The sequence below is a fragment of the Helicoverpa armigera genome, chromosome 15 (assembly GCF_030705265.1).
Source record: "Helicoverpa armigera isolate CAAS_96S chromosome 15, ASM3070526v1, whole genome shotgun sequence".
Lineage (NCBI taxonomy): Eukaryota > Metazoa > Arthropoda > Insecta > Lepidoptera > Noctuidae > Helicoverpa > Helicoverpa armigera.
The window spans coordinates 7,970,471-7,988,435 of record NC_087134.1 but is presented as its reverse complement, the minus strand read 5'-3'; the positions used below and the strand labels follow the sequence as shown (position 1 = coordinate 7,988,435).

Sequence of the window (17,965 nt, the reverse complement as noted above, 5' to 3'; positions counted from 1 at the left end):
GTCGATTAGACAAGAATTCCTTTTTGAACATGAAAAAATAAATTTAAATCTGTTTTAATGAATATAGCATGGCAACACCATATTTTTTCTGTCAAAGCCAATCAGCCGTAGTAGTTCTGAAATAATAACAAAAATTCCATTGCAGCTATTTTGGCATTAAATTACATCAAAATGGATGATAAATATGAAAGTGTTAAACTTGTCTATAGTATACACAAGTACTCAAGTTATTCCGCCAACTATATACCCGAGTACGTGAATATTTCAGTGTTATTTGCGCGTTTTTTTATTCCCTCTTCTTATTCTGGAAAAAATTCCGGTGTGCGCTATTTATTCCATAATTTAGCTTTATATACTGTGTGATAGCAGTTGTATTTTGGTTCTTTTGTTGTTATGTGGAAGTGTTGTGAATTTATATTGGTTGATGCGTATAAACGGAGATGTTGCGTTTTCAGGAATATCATGGTAAATAACCCCACAGACCAGCTCTCCAGATGGTTCACAGACAGCAACATTCCATCACAGTTCATTATGTTAAAACTGAAAACACCTTCTATTGTGGAATTTATTAAATTCGGAAAGTACATAAAAGCCCATGTCAGTGACCTGAAGAAATTTCAAATTTTTGGTGGGACGGAAGAAAATAAATTGTCCCTTTTACTAACCGCGTAAGTAGTTTTTAATTTTATCTAATTTTTATATAAATACATTTAATTACAACATCCAGTATGTCAATAAACAAAGTAAAATATTTATACAAAATAATATTTTCAAAAGAGACCTGAAACTTATTTAAACCTAAAATGCCATTATTAAATAAAACTGATCTGAACAAACAAGAACAAATCCATCTTATATAATGAATTCTTGTGTAGGTTTTTTATACTTGAACTTCACATTAACCATGGTCGCAACCTACACATTACACACTTATTCAAATTCCTAAAAAAGATTCTAACTCAGGAAGTCATTACATAACTATCTTTGGAAAATCAGGGTCAACAGCTTTAAAAGATCTATTTCATAAATCTCAACATAGAACTTTGATATCATTTATAGGGTGACTGGTAATTAGTGACCAATGCGTGGATGTGACGCATATTTCCCCCACTATTGTGTATTGCCTTCTGTAGTTCTATTTTATTATTAATTCGTTTTTGTTTGTATTATTGTTTGTATTTGTCTATGCGTTATGTCCATGTGAATAAATGTATTTTCTTTCTTTTCTTTCTTTCTTTCTAATACTTAAACTTCTGACTATTTCAAACAAGTTTCCAAAGAAACTTTTTTTGTATATTCAATAGTTTAATCACAATAACAAAACAGCAGTCTGAAAATTTGGGCAAAGTCCAAAGTTTGAAACAGCTGATAAGCCATTGTGATTAAACTTATTAATATAAACAAAACATTTTTTGGAAGTTTTTTGTAAACATGGGTAGAATCATGTGTTCAAGTATCTGGCACTAATTACTAAATAGTCACCCTTTATATTATAACTAAATTAATTCTGCTATGCGATTACCTCTTGTTAGCTCTGCGAAATAAGGTATTATAGCGAAATAGACTAAAACTAGAACATTGATCACCTTATTGTCAAATATGGTCTTAAAAAAGTTCTGGCTGTACTGGCTGGTACTATGTTAAATCATCAACTCAAACAAAGTTAATGCCTGAGTCTAACTAGTACTTAAGCTGGTACTTTATAGACCACATATTATAAAAGAAGGCGTATGGCCGACCTGATAAAGGCATTATTAAATTGTCCGCCCAGTGGTCTCAAGAAAGACAGTGCGGCAGAGATATTCAAGCTCCGCTGCAAGACATCAGAAGGCCTATACCTCCCCGTTCAGTACATCAAGATAGTTCCCCTACAGTCATGGGGTCCAGCCTACAACTACACCATATGGTATGTGGAGCTCACTGGGAAGAACCAGGAGCAAATCGTCAGCAATGCTTTGGAGACCATCAATTTAGTAAGTACTTCAGTTTAATAAATTATAATATAATCTTTGCTGTCTCCGATTTTACAGTTTCACAGGATGATTTATAATATGTTCATGAAAAGTTAATGTATTTCGCTTTAAGTGTTATCACTGTCTCCCAAACTAAGCAAGTTTGCTTATAACACACAGATTTTCAACCAATGAAGCAAATGAAAAGTAAACCAACTGTGAAATATTTGAGCGAAGGCTTATGATTATAAAAATATACTTGTAATATAGTTTTCTACAAAGTGTACTTATGCTAATATTATGAAAAGTTTGTTTGCTTACGTGCTAATTTCAGAAGCTACTGGATCAATTTGATAAATTCTTGCAAAGGAGCTATATTTAATGAGTACTGAGTTATTGACTTAAATACATATTTAGAGACATCCTAATTAATAGGATCTCATTCCCTGTAAAATATTTTTTTACTACATATTTATAAAATTCAATTCCTATATCAAAACCATTGCGTTATACATATTTTATTACCAAAAGAAGGAGTTTTCTTTCCAAAACAACACAAGTTTTCTCTTTTTACATAGAATGTGAGATCAATAACTATTTACATAGTAGGACAAGAAACAACCTTGGCCTGTTGACTTTATTTATCTTAAGGACATACATAAAGGAACAAATTCACAGCTTATCTCAACTATATGTAAATATGTCATAAAATACGAGTATGCAAGGCCTCTTTACGCTTTAGCCGAGAAAAACAAAAAAGTAACACACGAATTTTCAATAAATGATTCCAAAAAGTTTTTATATGTTTTAAAAAATAAGGGACCTTTGCATTATTGCGCACTGCAAGTGTACCTGGACAAGCATGGCAGCAAGATGTATGCCAAGCCTCGATTCATTGTCTCGCAGAATTACCAAATATTTTTCCTAGCATTAAATGTCATGGATTTTCGCAAAGTAATGCCTGATTCCATTATTTATCTTGAAGTTTTATAGTTCAAGTTTTTTTTTTGTACATGTAGCGTAAAGAAGAAGAAGCAGTGCGCATGCTGTTAAAGCACTTGCGTCGCCGTCGCTACAAGGACGCATTCGAAGCGCTCTCACGAGAGAGTGGGGTGCGCCTCGAGGGACCCATTCAGGCACGGTTCTGGAACGCACTCGTTGAGAACGGCGATTACAAACAAGCTGAAAAGATATTCGATGAAGCTATTGCTGGTAATTTATTTTTATTACATCTTGATTGAAGTTAGCATATTTAAGGGCATTTGCGATCGTCATTATTTTGTTAAAAACAGTAAAAAACTCTTATCATAAACAAGCTAGCAGAGACAAGCGAAAAAATAAGAACATAATTATTTCAAAGTCATTTTAATTTTTCCACTTTAAACATTCCTAACATTCGAATTCCTATTTAGATACCTGTTATTTACTTAAAATAATATATTCCACAGCACTTATGCAGTTTAATGTTAACACGCTTATACTAGTTTCACTTCTTCCAAATCTTGGAATGTTAATTTGACCCACTTCCCGGTCCTCGATTAGGATGAAATTTTGCACACGCTCTGAGTTCCGATGACAATACATGATTAGCTAAGAAACGTCATTACAAATCCAATATGGCGGCCTCTCCAAGATGGCGGACTAGAATCAAAATCAAAAACGTATTTTTAGTTTTTTAAACAATTGTTTTTTATGACAGAGGGTGAGTTAGACTGGTACATGTCGTGGCAGCCGTACTCGCCACTGTGGCGGGAGATATCGTCGTGCTCCTCGCATGTGGAGGACCGGCTGTGGAGCACTGACGCCCCGCCCGCCCCACCAGTCAGGCAGAACGATCTGATCTGCACTGACAGGGACCCGAGACCTGATACTACTGTAAGTAGTACGTCCTGTGGTAATAAGTGTATAATCTACGGTAATGGTGCCTTGTGCCTCACAACTTAGAAGATGTACTTAGTTTTTTTTTGCTTTCGATTTTTAATCTGTCTATTTATTTATCCTCCGAGCCTTTTTCCCAGCTATGATGGGGTCGGCTTCTAGTCTATCCGGATTCAGCTGAGTACCAGTGTTTTACAAGGAGCGACTGCCTATCTGACCTCCTCAACTCAGTTACTCGGGCGACCCGATACCCCTTGGTTAGACTGGCGTTAGACTTACTGGTTTCTACCTGGATGTTCAATGACAGCTGGGACCTACAGTTTAACGTGCAACCTCATCGCATGTCCACTGTGCCCTGTAACTTGTTCGCGGGAGGACCTAATGAGCGCATCCGGCCGTGCTCTCGCTGTGGCGGCATATTGGGCTGACATAGTGTAGTCTCACTATAAGACATGTCATCGACGCGAAAGAAAAAGACATGCCATCCGAAATTCATTAGTATGACATGAAATATTGTTGGGTACTAGGAGGGGCCGACAGACGACATGGATGCGAGCGACATGGCCGAGGCGATGAGCGTGGCCCTGAGCTACAACAAGCCCGGCCCGCGCGGCGGACATCAGCTGGTCGTCGACGCCACTACTGGTATGTCACACTGTTGTTCATAAAAAATAACCTTAAACGCAACCTAGACCTGCTACAGATTCCACATTACATAACCCAAACAATCCAGAAAGCCGTTATACTAAACACATGCCGAATCACAAGAAAATTTCCAACAAAATCTTCTGTTTCATCTACCTACTGTATCACCTAAACCCCTGATCATCCTTGGCTAAGGCCTTCAGGTTCTTCTATTAAAGGGAGAAAAAAAGGAATATAATAGTGTTAGACCGCTGGATCTCCTTAATACGGCTCGTATTATGAGGTTTCTGTGTCTGGGGCCCTAACCACTGGTACCTTGGACTCTGTGCCCGATATCGGTGGTCACCTATTTTTTTTATATTTTCATAGGTATATTTATTGTGTATTCAATATTAAAAAATGTAGGAGATATGTTGCAAAATAAATAAAGAAAATGAAAAGCATGGCGTCTCCATGGTCTTATGCATAAACACCTACCTACTTTAATTTTGATGATGTGTGCTGAAGGGTGCATAAAGAGACCATTTTTGTGAATAAAAATGCAAAAATACCCTACAAATAGCTTATTTATCCCTGCCCAAAAATTTAGAAAATGTTGCCACTTAAAAAATGTCTAAACTGTATTTTCAAACACAGGTACGTTATACCTGTTCGGTGGTTGGAACGGCATCGAGGATCTAGACGATCTCTGGTCGTTCTGTACCAACACGGAGCGCTGGAGGCTCCTGTGCCCCAACAGTGGGCAGGCCGGTGGACCCTCGCCCAGGTCCTGCCATAAGATGGTGTTCGATCCTGTGCATCGACGCCTGTTCACTCTTGGCCGGTATGTTTTATACATAATAAGCTCCTATATTTGTAAATATTTTGACTGTTTTCAAGAAGTGCAGGCAATCTCATTGTTTTTAACAAATTAATTTTAATTGCAGGTATCTCGATAATGCGCAACGAATACCTAGCAACATGAACGTAAGTATCAATACGCGAACAAACAAAATCGCTTTCTCTGTACCTATATCCCTAAGTTTGCTTAATAAATCTTTAAAACTGCGCAATGCGCTGTTAGTAGAAAAATATATTCCTACTGATTACCAAGTATACTCATTGTTTTACTCGACTATCAAAACTTAATGCTGTACCGGGAACTATTGTGAATTGTAAACTATTCCCGTCTTGCTTCCTACGGAAAGAAGCTTTATGAGGCAGCAAATCATTTGTCCTGTGTTTAGCACATATAAAATAAGGATTAACTCCCCTACAGAGCGACTTACACATGTTCGACGTGACCACTGAGGAGTGGTCGTTGGTCTGCCACGACACGGCGACGATGGGCGGCCCGCGCCTCGTCTTCGATCACCAGATGTGCATCGACCCTGACACGCAGACCATCTACGTGTTCGGGGAGGGTGCTGCCTGCTCTCTCGTGAGTATTATCAGGATAGCGGGTGCTAAAATGTTGTGGCCTAGCGGGTAAAGAACCAACCTGTCAAGTATGAGTGTGAGGGTTGCAGTGCAACTTTTCTAAGTTGGTTTGTAGCCGATAATCAGCTAGAATGCCATGAACGTGGTGAATGAAAAAAGTAACTAGACCATCTCCTAGATATCTCTAAAATAATAGACACGTATTTTTTTTCTTTTTTGCCACAAATAAATTACAACAAAGATATTACACGTTTCAATTTTATGTTAAGTCACTTAAGTACTTTTACTTGAACGTGAGTGACATCACGAACTCCTCACCACAAAATAAATAGGTACAGAAGTCAATCTACATACAAAGCGTGTTCGAGTCACGCAGACACAGGTGTCTATGTGTGCGTGTACACAGACGCGCTGTCTCAAAACAACTCAAAACAGTGCGACCGCGGCTGCCGCTTTCTTGAGATACGCGCGTCACACACAAGGTAGATAAAGGTGCACGCGTTGTGATACCTAACTGTAACCTAACTGTTTTAATTTTAATAACAAAAGAAAAAGTAATAATGGAGCAACAAAAAAAGTCGTATTATAATTTATTGTTCAGTGGACGGTTGTTTTAATACAATAATAAACAGTGAACTGTCGTTTTTTAGCCTGCCGGTTGAATCAGAGAGGTAAGTACCTATAGTATGTAATGTACCTACTTATTTTCTCATATTTCGATGGTTCGTTTAATAAACGCAGTAGGTACAATTAGATGGGCAGGTAAGCCCCGGCCTCTGGTCCAATGCCGTAGATAATAAGTCTTGCTAGTGTCGACCCAGGCGAACCTGCCTACCTACCCTCAAAGATTATTACTAGTAGGAGTTGATACATTTTTGTGATCATGGCGAGAGTATGTTGTAAGGTAGACGAAATAAAACCGGTCAAGTGCGAGTCGGACTCGCACATCAAGGTTTCTGTAGGTAGAATCAAGCTTAGATCAGGGACTGTACCAACCAATGACATACAAAAAAAATTTTTTCGCAAGAGGTACTTTGTTTTACATAGTGTTTTATGGTATATATGTATGAATAACAAAATTATAAATTTGTTTCTGAAAAAGTTCGGTATCTCGTTCAAACTAATTTCCGTTGAAAGTGTTTAGTTTAACCTCTTGTATGCCACATCAAATATTTTATTATTATTGGTTTATATTTCATTTTTCCTGTTTTATTTTCAACAATAAATAAATAATTAGATACGAGTACCACTACCACGTTAGTTTTATGCGCATAAAAAAGTTGACAACCCTAGCGCGACGGCCGAGTTTAGGCATGAAAAGTGAAGTACATACATGAGATTCACTCCTGTACCTATGTATTTTGTGTCCTTACTCCCACGTCACACGTCATCGTGCCTATTAAGATTATATAACACCTTCATTATAGACACGGTGACTGATCCTCTCTAGATAGCCAGATACCTATAGTCAAATCATATTGTCACTTTGTCAGTGTGAAAACCATGGTTCGTTGTACTCGCGCATTGAACGTTTATCAGCAGCATATTTATGATGAATTGTTCGGGGATTACCCTAATAGACTGGCGGAAGAAATTAAGAACTTGAATAGCGCGCGATAATTCCTATACTTGGTACAAACCTATTAAACGTATTAAGTAATTTGGGTGTTTCCTGCATTTTGCGCTGTCATTGAGGCCCACAGCTAGATTTTTAGGTACTCAAAATCTTATTTTACTCTTGGGAAATTCCCTCCCCCCGTGAGCACATCCTTCCTGTATCCTATATTGAAAATTAAGAGAGCACATTCAAATACATTTAAATACTTTAAACTCAGGTAAATGATCCGTACGTAAGGGAGCATATAGGGGGATTACATAAGGAAGTTTACCTATAAAAAGTACATAAGAAGGTACTCACGGATAGTACAAAGTTTTAGTAATCAAGGCAGTTTAAATATAGAGAAAGTCTATGTATAAGGGAGTACATATAGGTAGTACATTGGTGTAGCAGTACATAAGGGAATTTATGGGAGGAATACATGGGGGTAGTGTACATGGCAGTTCATAGGTTTAGCATATAAAAAGAAGTACTAAGTGTGATGTCTGAAGTAAATGAGAGTTCCGCCACTAACCTCATTTACCCAAAAATAAGCGACGTCAGGATCTCACCCATTGACACCCTTATAGTGTAAAACACAGTTACTCTACTAAATAACTGTGCCCAACAGAGTCCATAATTGTTTCTATTCATTTGTCCCCAATATGGAATGCAATAAAGTAATTAAGTACTAAATGAAACTCCATGTTACAGCGAGGAGGTGGTGAGCCCGCAGTACTCGGGGCTGTACGCGTACTACATCGCGACGAACTCGTGGCAGCTGCTGCTGAGCGACTCGCACGAACTCAACGCGCCGCAGGCACGCGTCTCGCACTCCATGCTGTTCCATCCGGTAAGTTATAAAGCAGCTGAGTGATTTAAAACTATGTATGACGGAAGATCAGTAGATCAGAATAAAAAAGGTTCTCAGTAATTAGTTTTTTTGTGAAGGAATAGACAGCACATCAACTTGCCTCGATCTGTTAAATTACTTCAATAGACTTTCAACCTTATCAGAATAAAGTTTTACATATTTGGAAAGATTGTCATGTTGGTGTTAAAGCCTTTTCCAGCAGTGGATGTCTTTCGGCAAAAACGATGACTCAAAGAAGCAAAAATACCAAGACAGTTTTTGGTCCTTATGTATTTCGTATCATATCAAGTTGTGTTTATAGTCTGAGTTGAATTAAGCCGATATTGATATTTCTAAAGAATGTTTACACCCAACTTTACACATGAAGACATGTTTCTTAGGTCCAGCGCCGCCTCTACATGTTCGCGGGTCAGCGCAACAAGGAGCACCTCGTAGACCTGTGGTGGTGGGACGCCGCCACCGGCCAGTGCGGCGCGCTGTGCCGGGGCTCCGCCGCGCCGCCGCCGCCGCAGGCTGGGTTTACTCAGCGAGCTACCCTCGACCCTGATACTGATGAGATGTTTGTGCTCTCTGTGAGTATTCACACATGGCAAATCGCACTTGGACTTATGCTAAAAGTTGCAAAAATAACCTGATATACCGTAATGTCAAAGTTTTATTAAATAACCTTGACATGGAATTGTAATAAAAACTGTTGTCTTCCTAACTTAGTGGCCGTAACTCGGGTATTTTCAGAATATAGGTCGGGCCGCTTTATAGATCTTGTGTATAGAAAATGCCCATTTTCTATAGGGATTCTTACTGAATAAAACTGTAAATTTTATGAAACTTATACCTACAAGAAGATTTTTACACATTTTTGATATATTAAAAAATATATCTAATGTAAGAATATGGGTGTTTGACACCAGTTTGCTGAGTACAAATTCAAACGATACTCCACTATGTTCAATAAATCTTCTAACTAAACCGAATGCTATTCACCTGGCCAGGGTATGAGCAAAGAGAAGGACAAGCGCGTGTACAACACGCTGTGGGTGTTCTCGCTGCGGCGGCTGACGTGGACGTGCGTGTACCGCAACGACAGCGTCAGCCCCAGCGAGCCGCGCCCGCGCTTCGCGCACCAGCTCGTCTACGATCCCGTCAAGAAGGTAACATATTACATCATCTCCCGAGACCTCCTAACTATGTTGGGATCGGCTTCCAGTCTAATCGGATACGGCTGAGTACCAATTTTTTGCAAGTAGCTATCTATCTGACCTACTATACACTAGGGTATATACTATATCGGCTGTGTCGCACCTAATCACATTAAATCCTATCTCATATACTTTATGATATTCTATGGCGAATTGTAAAAAAATAACCTGATCCATTCAGTGGTTTGGCCACAGGAGTCATTTGTCGTTTTCATAATTTACAACGTCACGTGTAAAGTAGAGATAAAGTTAAGAATATAAACAGGTCAAAACATTATTTAATTCCGACGTTTCGAAATGCGGTGTTTTTGCTTAAAGCTGGTTATAATTGGATATTTACACCCAGATTCACTACCTCTTCGGCGGCAACCCCGGCAACCAGTCCAGCCCCCGTGTTCGCCTAGATGACCTGTGGTCCCTGCGCCTGCGCCGCGCATCACTACAGGGGGCAGCTCTGTCGGCGCGGTCGGCGCTGCGCGAGGCGTGCTACAAGGAGCTGGCGGCCGCCGCGGCTGCGCATCCCGACCCTGCCGCCGCCGCCACCGCGCTGCACTACCTCAGGAATGATCTGTTTGAGGTGCTCGACCAGAATCGACCGGACCAGGTGAGCTATTCAATGTTTTGAAATGACTGCGTGAGATGTTTTATTGTAATTGGCTGAGATGAGGGTTATTTAGATGTTGAAGTTATATTTGTATACTAGCTTCTGCCAGCGGTTTCACCAGCATTCAGAATCTCTGTACCCTTGTAAATAGCCTATAGACTTCCTCGATTAATGAGCTGTCTAACACTGAAATAGTTTTTTTTTACATTGGACCAGTACTTCCTGATAATATCGCGTTCAAAAAAACAAACTCTTTTTCGGTTTATAATATTAGTATCGATTTTATATCATCATCATCAGCCTATCGCAGTCCACTGCTGGACATAGGCCTCTCCAAGTGCACGCCACTGAGGTCGATTTTATATCGATGTTATGTAAAATTATCGTGATCTCACGAGTTTGGTTACCATCTTGCATTATCTGAGAATCAATCTATATCTATAATAACTATCATCTTATATGGATCAATATAATATTGTGTACTGTTTCGCAGGTGCTCCGCTTCCAGCGCCTGGCGACGATCTTATTCTCAGGCACGGCGCCGTCCGAGGGCGCCGCGTGTGCCCTGTCGCCCCGCAGAGCCCGGGCCCTGGCGCGCCGGCGCCACGCGCAGCCCGTGCCCTGCGATCTCGCGACCGCACTCGCACAGGTACTACATACGTAATACTCAAGAATAAGAATCATTTATTTGCCAAATGTAGGTATACAAATCAGCTAGAAATAGTATTTTACAACAGTCCCAATTCATTTTGCCTTACGGCGTGCAATTTTGTTTACTTAGTAGATACAATTCTGTACATACAAAATTGCTCAAACCATACAAAAAAATAAAATAATTAAAACAATTCTTCCCAAATCAGGCACAATATCAATTAATTAAACAAAAAATGAAAATTACAACAAATACTTAAATGTCAAAAAAATTAAACTATAGGTACATATTTCAACAAATCAAACAAATTAAATCCTAACTCAATACTTTTATTGCTCTCCACAATAATTGGAGGCTATAATTTTCTTTTCATCAAACTTATTCAATGCTCGAGCTAGTTAAGGTATGTAGGGTGAGTGCTAGCTAGCATGTGCTGGTTGTATAAATCATTTTTACTATAATTTTTTGTCAATATTGCATATTGTCCTCTACTTTAATATACAAATTACATTATATACAAATTACATTGTATACAAATTTATATATCAAACAATGTTTAAGGTTCTTCTAACCTACAGATAGACATGTGTTGCTGGGGAGTTTGTTGCGCCACTTCTTCCCAGCAAAAATATATAGGAAGTAGTGAAGGGTGGGCGTTTTGGGGGCTGTCTTATGTAAATTCCCTACGTTCAAAAAGTGCTGTCTTGCAGCAGAGTTTGAATAAATGATTTTTTATTTTGATTATCAATCATCTATTCTTAGGTGGTAATACTTATATAAATAGTTCACATAGACCCGGTCAGACACAACATAATAACTGAGTTAGGAGAGAGGAAGCTATTATTGGCTATTTTATTTATTATTGTTCTCCATACTGCACCTGTGTATCAACCGCACTCACTATCAGCCGCCCCATGACAGCATCTATGCATTGTCTCATAATGTAAGGTTACATCATCATCTTCCGAGCCTTTTCCCAACTATGTTTAGGTCAGAGCCTTTTCCCAAATATGTACAAAAATACAATCAAGTGCGTAAGTTCGCTCACATTCGGCGGCTGACAGTCAGTTTGGACTGAAAACAGCTAGTTTGGAAATTTAGGTATTTTAAGTGGACTGTATTTTTCGTTGGAGGATGTCGTGTTACCGGCAAGAAGTGAAGGAGCGATGAATTTAGGCAATGCGGGAAAGGCACGCGTGCCTGGCTCTCCAGGTGCGGTGGGCGTCACAAGATATCGGCTGGGGGCGGTCATGACGCTCACAGAGAATAGTCAGATTCCCACCGACTGGCCGGGTATCGCGGTGATTCGCTTCCCGACACCTCCGGCGCCACCGGTAAGGATGCGACGCGGCACGGGAGCAGCACGAGCGCTTCCTCTCGGCGTCTATTTCCAGCGGTTTTGCACTGGCGCGTGACAGCGTCCGTCACTCGCCAGTAGTGCATAAACAGGGGAAGTCGGGGGCAGGGGAGCATCGCTCGGTTCAATGTTGTCACATGCGGAACTAATTATTGATGAGCGGACTTAATATCCCGCTATAGAAAATATAGATGGCGCTACTAACATACTTTGTCTAGCCATAAATACTCATACAATAAAAAAAGAACAACATATTGAATTTGGAGTCTTATCATTTTTATATGATTGACTATATTTTGACCTACTTCTTACATACAGTAAGTCAATGGACACAATGGTAATTGTAAGTTCATAGCTTTGAGAAGCAACAGTTGGGCAATTGTTTTTGTTAGATTGGTGGGTTGTCAGCGGGTAGTCAATTCAATTGATGATGTTGTTTGATATTTGTTGTTGGTTGACAATTTGGCGATCGTTGCTTAGCTTAGCAGTTGGGCAAATGGTTGATAGGGGTACCTACATAATTCTAGGGGTGATGCGCCCGGCTTCTCAACCCGGGTGTAACATCATTGTATTTTCATGGTTCAGGGGCGCTCCTGCGTGCTTCTCAGACCGTGGCGTAATATTATTTTGTTTTGATCGCTTTTGTTTTGTTTCGACTGTCGAGTGTGAACTTTCTTAAGAATACATTTAGGTTTGGTGTTTTACAAGTCTGAGGGACTGTCATGTGGTTAACCCCAACTGTCTTATTAATAAAACGGAATAAAATTACACCAAGGAATAGCCACACATTTTCATAATTATATTTAAACTTGAGATAACTTTACTCTATTGTTATCAACAGCAGGATATAAGTAATATAGACTAATGGCATGGGAAATATTAGAATATTTAAAACTTTAAAAGCCAATAACATTAACTGATGGTGCTGTCATACAATAATGGCCTTACTACAAAAACTTAAACCCCTGTTTTACACGTGTCTAAAAAATATTTGGCTGCAAAATGAAACATATGTCAACGTCATAATTTGACATTTTTTTAGACAAGTCATAGACTGACGTTTAAAAGTTTTTGTGGTAAGACGGTAAAATGTCTAACCTTACTCCCCACTGCAGGTCCTAGGCGCCGACGACACAGCCCCCGAGCCGACCACACCGTTCGAAGAGACCACTGAGCCGACCCCAGAGACCTGGGACGTCGGCCAGGATGACGAACTCTCGGCCGAGCGCGAGAAGACCGCGCAGTGGAACGCGCGAGCTCAGCGCATCAAGCTGTATGACGCGCTCTGCATCTTCTTCCGACCCTCCATGGTCCCGCCCAAGGGAGACATCACCGATCTTGTCATGCTGTAAACTGATGCTAAACTATGGTGATAGGTAAGTCTCATCAAAAAAAATGTTCGGGAAACATTGTCGGTAGCTATTTGCGTTTTAAAAACACAAATGCTTATGTTTTTGCTGTACCGGTATATTTATGTCTATTTTATTGTTTACAAATGTCAAAATCAGCATAAATAATGTTCCTACTTACGTAAACTTATTGATATTCGCAAAATCCACCTATCACCAAAAAATCTTCGTTAAAAAAAACTAAGTCCAAAACATTTTAGTGATATGTACCTTTATCACAACTACATTGTATTGATGTCTTATTTATTGCCGTGTACTGTTATTATTAATAAACATATTATTATATCACACTTCGTAAGTAATGATATGAATACCGTAGTATTTGTATTGATGTTTTTCTGCGGGTTGTGAGAACAACGTTGTTTTAAGATTCACACAAAACGAGCTGGTATCGTTTCCAATGATAAAACATTGGCCCAGTGATGTTGTAAGCAGTTCAAGGTATCTGGAAAGGCCATAAAAATCTAGAAAGGATTTTTTGAAGATTGAAATGACTGCCTGCATAGCAGGTAAGTCTATTTCCACTGTTTTGGCTATTCTAGAAATTACAATACCAATGAAATCATTTTATAGATGAATTGGTGGATCTTCACCGTTGTTCTCATGTCCACGCTAAGTAAACCACAGATGTAAAACTGCATGTTTACGAATATTATCATTATAATACATACAATATATCTTTAACGTAACAAATGTAATCGTACTCTATTCTCTTTATGTACTACTCAATGTATTTCACAAGTGACAATATTTTGTAGCCACACATATAAAAGTATAATTTATTTTAGTTTTCAGTAATGTCTGTTTTTTGGACATGGTATGAGCATTTTTAAGTTTAACGAATATATTTTTAATTACCTATTGCAAGACTGACATAATGACAAAGATTGGGTGGATCGGTGTTCTTCTTGAATTGCTATTTATCTACTAATAAGTTGAAGTTAAGAACTGAAATAGTTCTCCCACTGCGACTCGTCAAAACTTAAAATTATACATATCTGTGACTTTTTGCTCAATAGTCACCATACGTGTTCATAAGCTTTATATAATCTCCACTATTAGTCAGCATTTTGAATAGGCCATCTTCCGATTCCTAATAACAACCACTAACAACTACAAGGAATCTAATTCATTGCAAGCTATAGTATTTACATTAAACAGTCAATCATTTTGTCAATCTTGCAAGCTGTGTGCAGCTAACTGTGGGGTGTACGCCGCAGCTGTAGCAACTAAGAGGCTCGTTTCCTTTATGAAATTGTAAATATCTAACTATAGAAATTCTCAAAGAATGTACCTATGAATAAGCGTGTACGGCGGTGTTCCCAAGAAGTCTAGTCAGCATTGAATACTGAGTTGTACGCGGTACATTCTAACACATTAATACTAAAAGACATTTTGCATTTCACTCAAATATTATAAGTAAATAGTTTTGGAAAACATAAATTGTTCATTGACTTAACACCTTTTTTTCGAATTAAAATACAATCAATGTAACCTGTGACAAAACAATGCACATTATAATAGTCAGCTTTTTAGAATTAGTAAGATGGGGCGCGTGTGTTTACAGACTGTGATAAAGTTGCTGTTATCGATAGATGTAATTATCTGAGTAAGGGATCTGCCACGGGAGGGTGTAGGGGGATGTTGCCAAATTATACTACTATCACAGGGAAGGAATGTCTTATGTGTATTTTATTTTCCATGTAATCACGTACTTTTACAAATAATAGTTTTAAATTATCGTTAGTGTACAATCAAGCACATTATTATATTGAATTGTATTCGATGACAGAACAGTTGACTGTGTTTTAGCATTTGATGTCTTGAATAAGTTATCAGCTACATAGTGTTAAATTCAGTAATGTTTATGAATAATCTTATATTTAAGAATGTCAGCAGGTTCTTGCTTTGTAGTCGTCACAGTATTTACAGTAGGATGGTACTTGGTTTACTAAATGTATTCATGTTTAATTGATGTTCAATGTGAAATTCAGTGTTATGTAGATCAATATGTGCAGTTGGAATTTGAAATTATTGTAGTATTTATTGACAATTCCAACCAGCAAAAATCACATTCAGAAAATATTGAAATTGATAAGATATAATCTGCACTACGTAAGACTATGTTATTCATACGTAAAATTATATAATCCGTAGTGAAGCTCAATGTAAATTTTAGATCATTTTACTCCCAAATGCTCGTGATGTACTAGCTGTACAGTCTACATAAGTTGTGTGCACACATTTATGTTGCCAACTGTACCTTGTCCCGAAATACTCGAGTGTATCTGTAAATATTAGTGTTATATCACGTAATTAAGAGAAATTACGTACGTACGCACGAGACGTCTTGTAAATAATGCATTTTTATTCGTGTAAGAGTAAATTATTTGTTTTCAATTTGTAACTTGAAGCATTCTCAGTCTGTATGTACATAATATATGCGTATTAAACTCAATGTTGTTTCATTTAACTATCTCTTGAACATTTTACCTGCAGCAACATACCATTTTGAGGAATAAAGTTTTAAACCAGGTAAATGGACCATCGGGTCATTGAAATCCGGTTCTGAAATAAAACCACGCCAAAATGTTTTAAATATATAATTTATTATTCTCATACATGATTCAAATCAGTCATTGGGACAACACGGTGTGCCTTACACAATGAAAATAAATCCGCTCTGTCATGATATGTTCCCGGCGCTGGTTCATTACATCTGTCGGTGAATATCTACAGTCTACACACCGCTTACACAAACAAGCTCATTGGGTTTAATTCTAAAAGACTTGTAATCTGGTTCGATTACAAAAGCAAATAAAAAGTGGCCATCTGTAATTAAAGTGAGGAAGAAATATAATTGTTCGTCCGAAGTGAACCATCAAACTGTGCAATGTTATATGGAAAAGCGTGGGGTCGCCGGCAAGCACATTGTCTCACAACACATTACACGAGAACACGGATTGCGCGATAGTTTCTACGAGAATGCTCAGCTCGCAGCCGCACCCAGCTTCAAGTTAATTGACGTTTACTCAGCTACAGATTCAAATGAGACCACGGTCAGTGGGAACATTCATGCTTCGAGTTGTCCAACACCTAAATCATGACGCAATACAATAATAAAGTAGCGGGCATTTTATAACAAAAAGTCATCTTTAAATAATGTAACTAATAATCAATAGTTACTCTATAATAACGTAATATCTATGCCTAAGCAAAATAATTATCTAAATGTTATAATGTATAAAGAAAAATATGATTTTTGGTTAATCGCTATGATTACCGCCACCGATGAGTGGCAGCAGACATCGAGCGATGCCCACATGTTGTGTAAATACTGCATAATAATACAAAGAACAATATCATGTATATGAAACAACCAAATTTAAATTGCACTAATACTTATAATATGCAGTGGCGAAACAGTTTCGGCGCACTGAACATATAGTCGGCATATATTTAACAAATAACAATACATCTGAATCAAATAAGCGATGTAGAAAACGTCAAGTGATTTCGACAAACTCAACAGTGTCGTAAAATACAGACAAAATTCCTTGCAGATGAATATCATTTGTCGAAAAACATACAGCTCTTATAACAAATAGCATATAAAAATATTATTATGTCGATGCAAACCGCGCCTAGTACGAGTTTCATTATAGTTTAAATGATATCTATGAAACGAGCACTAGACGCGCGGAGTTATCTGTGACTAGACATAAGAATACATAAACGATGTCTGCTGCTAAGCTACATACGAAACAATAATACTTAGAAAAGAAAAATACATAGTAAAGCTAACAATTGGTAAGTCCATCGTTTAAGTACATGAAGAAAGCTCTAATGAAAGCTAGTCAATATATTATATCTATAAACAATAAATGCAAGGCGATGGTCCGGCGGCGGCTCGGGCTCTGAGCTGAGCCGCCGCGCTTTGAGCTCTGCAAACTAATATCGCTACCACAGTTAATATTGCAAATTAATTCCACTACACGAGGACAGCCTCGCTAGATTACCTACTAAGTATACTTGAAGGTTAATGTTTCTAGCTCTATCCTAAACCAGTAAAAATACGTACTAAGGGCGAGTGCCCACTACATGGAACGGTCCAACTAGCCTAAGGTCAGTGAGACGCTAGGAGAGGTCAACGACTATGTCACCGAGCGGTCGATCGACCGCGGCACGGGAAGCTGCCAATATCACATCCGATAACGTAAACAATAAATACGTAACATTAATAAAATCTTTTTTCATTTTTTGTAAATTTTGTCTTATCAATAGATTCGCTGGCCGCCGCCCGTGAGCAAAGTTTTGAGCAACAAGGACGAAAACTGATAAGTAACATTCGTTGAGATATAACGAGTGAAGTGTTTGCT

The 17,965-nt window shown here is 38.4% G+C and overlaps 1 protein-coding gene across 1 annotated transcript; it reads left to right on the top strand.

Annotated features, from left to right (window-relative positions):
• The first annotated feature begins 49 nt into the window (after positions 1-49).
• Positions 50-16,044, top strand: LOC110378330 (muskelin). The gene is given in 16 exon segments (XM_049844772.2): positions 50-251; positions 456-668; positions 1,772-1,973; positions 2,972-3,164; positions 3,652-3,827; positions 4,358-4,475; positions 5,112-5,298; positions 5,402-5,441; positions 5,734-5,870; positions 5,872-5,895; positions 8,206-8,344; positions 8,746-8,937; positions 9,358-9,516; positions 9,911-10,168; positions 10,662-10,817; positions 13,293-16,044. Coding segments are annotated over 16 exon segments (2,511 nt in total). The 5' UTR covers positions 50-171; the 3' UTR covers positions 13,530-16,044.
• The last annotated feature ends 1,921 nt before the right edge of the window (positions 16,045-17,965 follow it).